The sequence below is a fragment of the Octopus bimaculoides genome, chromosome 25, assembly GCF_001194135.2.
Source record: "Octopus bimaculoides isolate UCB-OBI-ISO-001 chromosome 25, ASM119413v2, whole genome shotgun sequence".
In the NCBI taxonomy this organism is placed as follows: Eukaryota; Metazoa; Mollusca; class Cephalopoda; order Octopoda; family Octopodidae; genus Octopus; species Octopus bimaculoides.
Window position 1 is genome coordinate 8,045,290 of NC_069005.1, and position 3,965 is coordinate 8,049,254.

Genomic DNA, 3,965 nt, shown 5'->3' on the forward strand with positions numbered 1-3,965 from the left:
AGTTTCTGGAAAGTGGTGGTTGTTTGTGGGTAGTGGAGATTGTTTGTGGGAAGTAGAGACCGTTTGTGGGCAATGAAGGGTGTTTGTGGGAAGTGGAGATTGTTTGTGGGAAGTATAGGTCGTTTGTGGGCAGTGGAGGTAGTTTGTGAGTAGTAGAGACTGTTTGTAGGCAATGAAAGGTTGTTTGTGGGAAGTATAAGTCGTTTGTGGGCTACGAAGGGGGTTTGCGGGCAGTGGAGGTAGTTTCTTTGAACGTGGCCTTAGGCTAAATCCAGACAGCTATGTGAAGCTGCTGGGAACTGTGATCAAACCATAGCTGGAGAGGATTGCTGCTGGAAGGCCATATATGTAGCAGCAGGATTCAGCTCTTTGCCATACTTTCAGAAAGAGTCAGAAATGGTTTGTCAGAGAATTTCTACAACTTCACTAGGCCTGATTTCTGGCCCCCTAATCGTAATACCATGGATTTCTTTGTGTGTGGCATGGATGACAAAGAGACCAATTGCTCTGCCTGCAACACCAATGCTAATTCTTTAGTAGTTAAACTAGCCACATCTGGCTCAAATATTCTACCTGTTTTATATTCAAACTGGCCAGATCTGGCTTTTCACACCTACCTTACAATGTCATTTAAAAAATAAACAATCACATCATCAAAATCTCAAAGCTACAAGATAATACATGATTAATTCAAAACAATGTGAATAATAAATAAGCATTGACAGAGTAATCTGAATATTTAAGGGTTAATCTGGCTGTATGCAGCTCAAACATTATACCTATACCTGTTTCCTGTTTAAGCTGGCCAAATCTGGCAGCTCACGCCTATCCTACAATGTTATTCTAAAAATAATTACTCAAAGCAACAAAATAATGTACGATTAATTCAGAACAATGTGAATAAATTGGCATTATTATATTTGATGGACTTGAGCCTAAGCCATTTAAAACAGAAGCCTACGACCTAGATCAAGTGGCAGAATTCCATCACCACTGAAACCGAAAACTTTGAAGCTACCAGAAAAGAAAAGGAAGAAATCAAACGAGAGGAGAGAAAGGATTGGCAAAATCAACCTCGTCTTCCACCAACATTGCCATGAAGTCAATGCTATCCATTCTTCTATGTAAGAATTGGTCTACTTAGCCATCAATGCCATTACTATAATGGAAGCATTTCAGCAAAGAAGAAACTAAATTCTTGGATACGAGATAAAGCTACCGCCACTGCTGCTGCTGATATTTGACAGAGTTAAGACAGGTGAACAGACAGACAGACAGATCAAGAACCAAACAATTGCAATTACCTCAGTATCTTCGATTCTTGGATTATTCAGAGAATCGACCAGTTCCTGAGCAGCCCTTCTCACATCCTCAGGTTGGTAACTCTGGTTCTTCTCATGCTCTTGACTCCTGCAAAAGAAGGAAAAAACCATCACCATCATCACTTAATGTCCACTTCATACTTGCATGAGTCAGCCGGAAGTTTTTGAGGTAGATTTTCTATGTCTGGATTCCCTTGCTGTTGCCAACCCTCACCTGTTTTCATACAAGGTAGATGATGCTCCCTTACAACCATCATGATATCCTAAGGTTACACACACACATACACTCAAAGGGCTCCTTTCAGTTTCCATATAACAAATCCACTCACAAGGCTTTGGTTGGCTCAGAGCTATAGTAGAAGACACTTGCCCAAGGTGCCACACAGTGGGACTGAACCCAAGACTTCATAGTTGGGAAAGTGAGGTTCTTAACTACACAGCCATGCCTGCAAATATATTGTATGTTGTATGTGTGTGTTTGTTTTTAGTTATATGTGAGATAAACAGGGATTATACATTCACACAAGTTTTCCATTCAAATATTTGGACTTTGTTAGACAAAGCTGAGGTGATTAGCATGAGAGGAGCAGTGTTGCACAAGTCACACACATTTAGAAATGGACCAAAGAGCTGCAGCTAATGTCTTACAGAGAAACTCCACATCAACCTTCACCTTAACCCAATCTCAGATAAAACGTTCAGATTTATTGATAATGGAATCACAAAAGGACCTAAACAACATCAAGGAGTTTTAAATCTTGGTAAAGCATTTAGTCCAATGCTCTATTAATTCTATCCTCCAACCAGCTGGATAATAACTACAGTAGTTAGGAAGCACTTACCAATCTTTATTAGCATTTACAGGATCCAAATACTCAGCAGCCCATTTCACAGCAGAAGAAATTGAGTCTGTAGCAGATGCTGATGCACCCATGTCTGAATTTTGCGTAGATTCAGAGGCAAGGAAATCTTTCGCCCATTCTGAAGAAACAGCTAAGTCTGCAATGGCAGGAGCTGCAATGTAATTCAGAACCTATAAACATGTATATGTGAGTGTGTGTATGTATGTATGTATATATGTATGTATGTATGTATGTATGTACAAGGGGGTGCTGAAAAGTTCCTGGCTTTAAGGGAATCACAAAAGGCCTGGTTGGAGGCCCAGCCTTCCAAATTCGTTTACAGGGCTTAGAAAAACTGAAGGACTGCTGCAATAAGTGTATCAATCTGAGATGGGAATATGTTGGATAAAATCATAATTAACTGATTCTCCTGTATTTTCTTTTACCCAAAGCCAGGAACTTTTCAGCACCCCTTCGTGTACATAAATATATATATATTGTTTAATATACACAATTTGCAAAAGATATTTTTATATATATTGTGTAAAAATAATAAATGCGCCCTTTTACAGCCTAGCCAGGCTCATGGGCCCGGTTTCCCGGTTTCAATGGCGTATGTGTTCCCCAGCTGGACGGGATGCCAGTCCATCGCAGCATTACTCATTTTTGCCAGCTGAGTGGACTGGAGCAAAGTGAAATGAAGTGTTTTGCTCAAGAACACAACGCATTGCCCGGTCCAGGAATCGAAACCACAATCTTACAATCATGGTGCTGACACCCTAACCATTAGGCCACGCACCTCCACTATATATATTGTGTACTGTTCCATTATTGATGGGATCAAAAAAAAAAAAAAAAAAAGGTACTTCATCCTGTAAGAGACAAATATCATTTAATATCATATAAATACAGTGCTGGTATAGTCCTCTCTCCCTCCTGTTCTTACATCCTGGATGTTATTTTGGGTTAAGGGTATGAAAGTCAAGTGAGGTGTTCATGCTTGCTTGCAACTATATAGGAACCTTTAGCAAAAGTGTGGTGCTGCCACCAAGTCATACTTGCTTATGAACCATGGCTTTGATAGTTTGATGTACAAAGGACAGTGGACTACCTCACTTGAAAAACATGTTAGGGTTAGCATCAGGAATGGCATCCAGCCATCATTTATCACCCATTTTCCATGCTGGCATGAGTTAGACAGTTTGACTGGAACTGGTAAGCCAGAAGACTGCACCAGGCTCCAGTCTGTTTTGGCTTAATTTATGGCTGGATGCCCTTCTTAACGCCAACCACTCCACAGAGTGTGACATGCGTGTATACACACACACACACACACACACATATATGTAACTATGTAGTAAAGAGGTTCCTTTCCAACGACATGGTTCTGAGTTCAGGGGACAATTCTAAATTCACAATGTATGGAGCAACTTGGATCCTCTATAACCCCAGTTCTGCTTATATAGCAAGCATCTGGATCTGCTTGATTTAGGAATTCCAGATCAAAATACTGATTCTTAGAATTTACCATAATGGTTTATCAATATATTTTGTACAATCAAATGGAATCTAGCATCAACTTACCTGTCTGTGGTTCATGAAACAGTTCAGCTTCCTCAATCTGCCGCATCTCCTGGAGAAGACTTCCCATGTGGAATGTTTCTGGTGCTGCTTGTGTATTTTGTGCATGTAAAAACTCATCGACCCACTGAAAAATGACAGAGTTTCAAAAGGATAATGAATATAAGAAGCAGCAGCACAGAGATATACATGCATATATATATATATATATATATATATA

At 39.9% G+C, this 3,965-nt stretch overlaps 1 protein-coding gene across 1 annotated transcript in view; it reads right to left on the reverse strand.

The window, feature by feature from the left end:
• LOC106876355 (peroxisomal targeting signal 1 receptor) overlaps positions 1 to 3,965 on the reverse strand; it is a 113,562-nt gene that overhangs the window by 48,805 nt on the left and 60,792 nt on the right. Inside the window, exons 5-7 of the mRNA XM_052976824.1 lie at positions 3,749 to 3,872; positions 2,165 to 2,336; positions 1,305 to 1,410 (exon numbers count right to left, since the gene is read on the reverse strand). Of these exons, the coding sequence (XP_052832784.1) occupies positions 1,305 to 1,410; positions 2,165 to 2,336; positions 3,749 to 3,872 (402 nt within the window). The remainder of the gene's footprint in view (positions 1 to 1,304; positions 1,411 to 2,164; positions 2,337 to 3,748; positions 3,873 to 3,965) is intronic.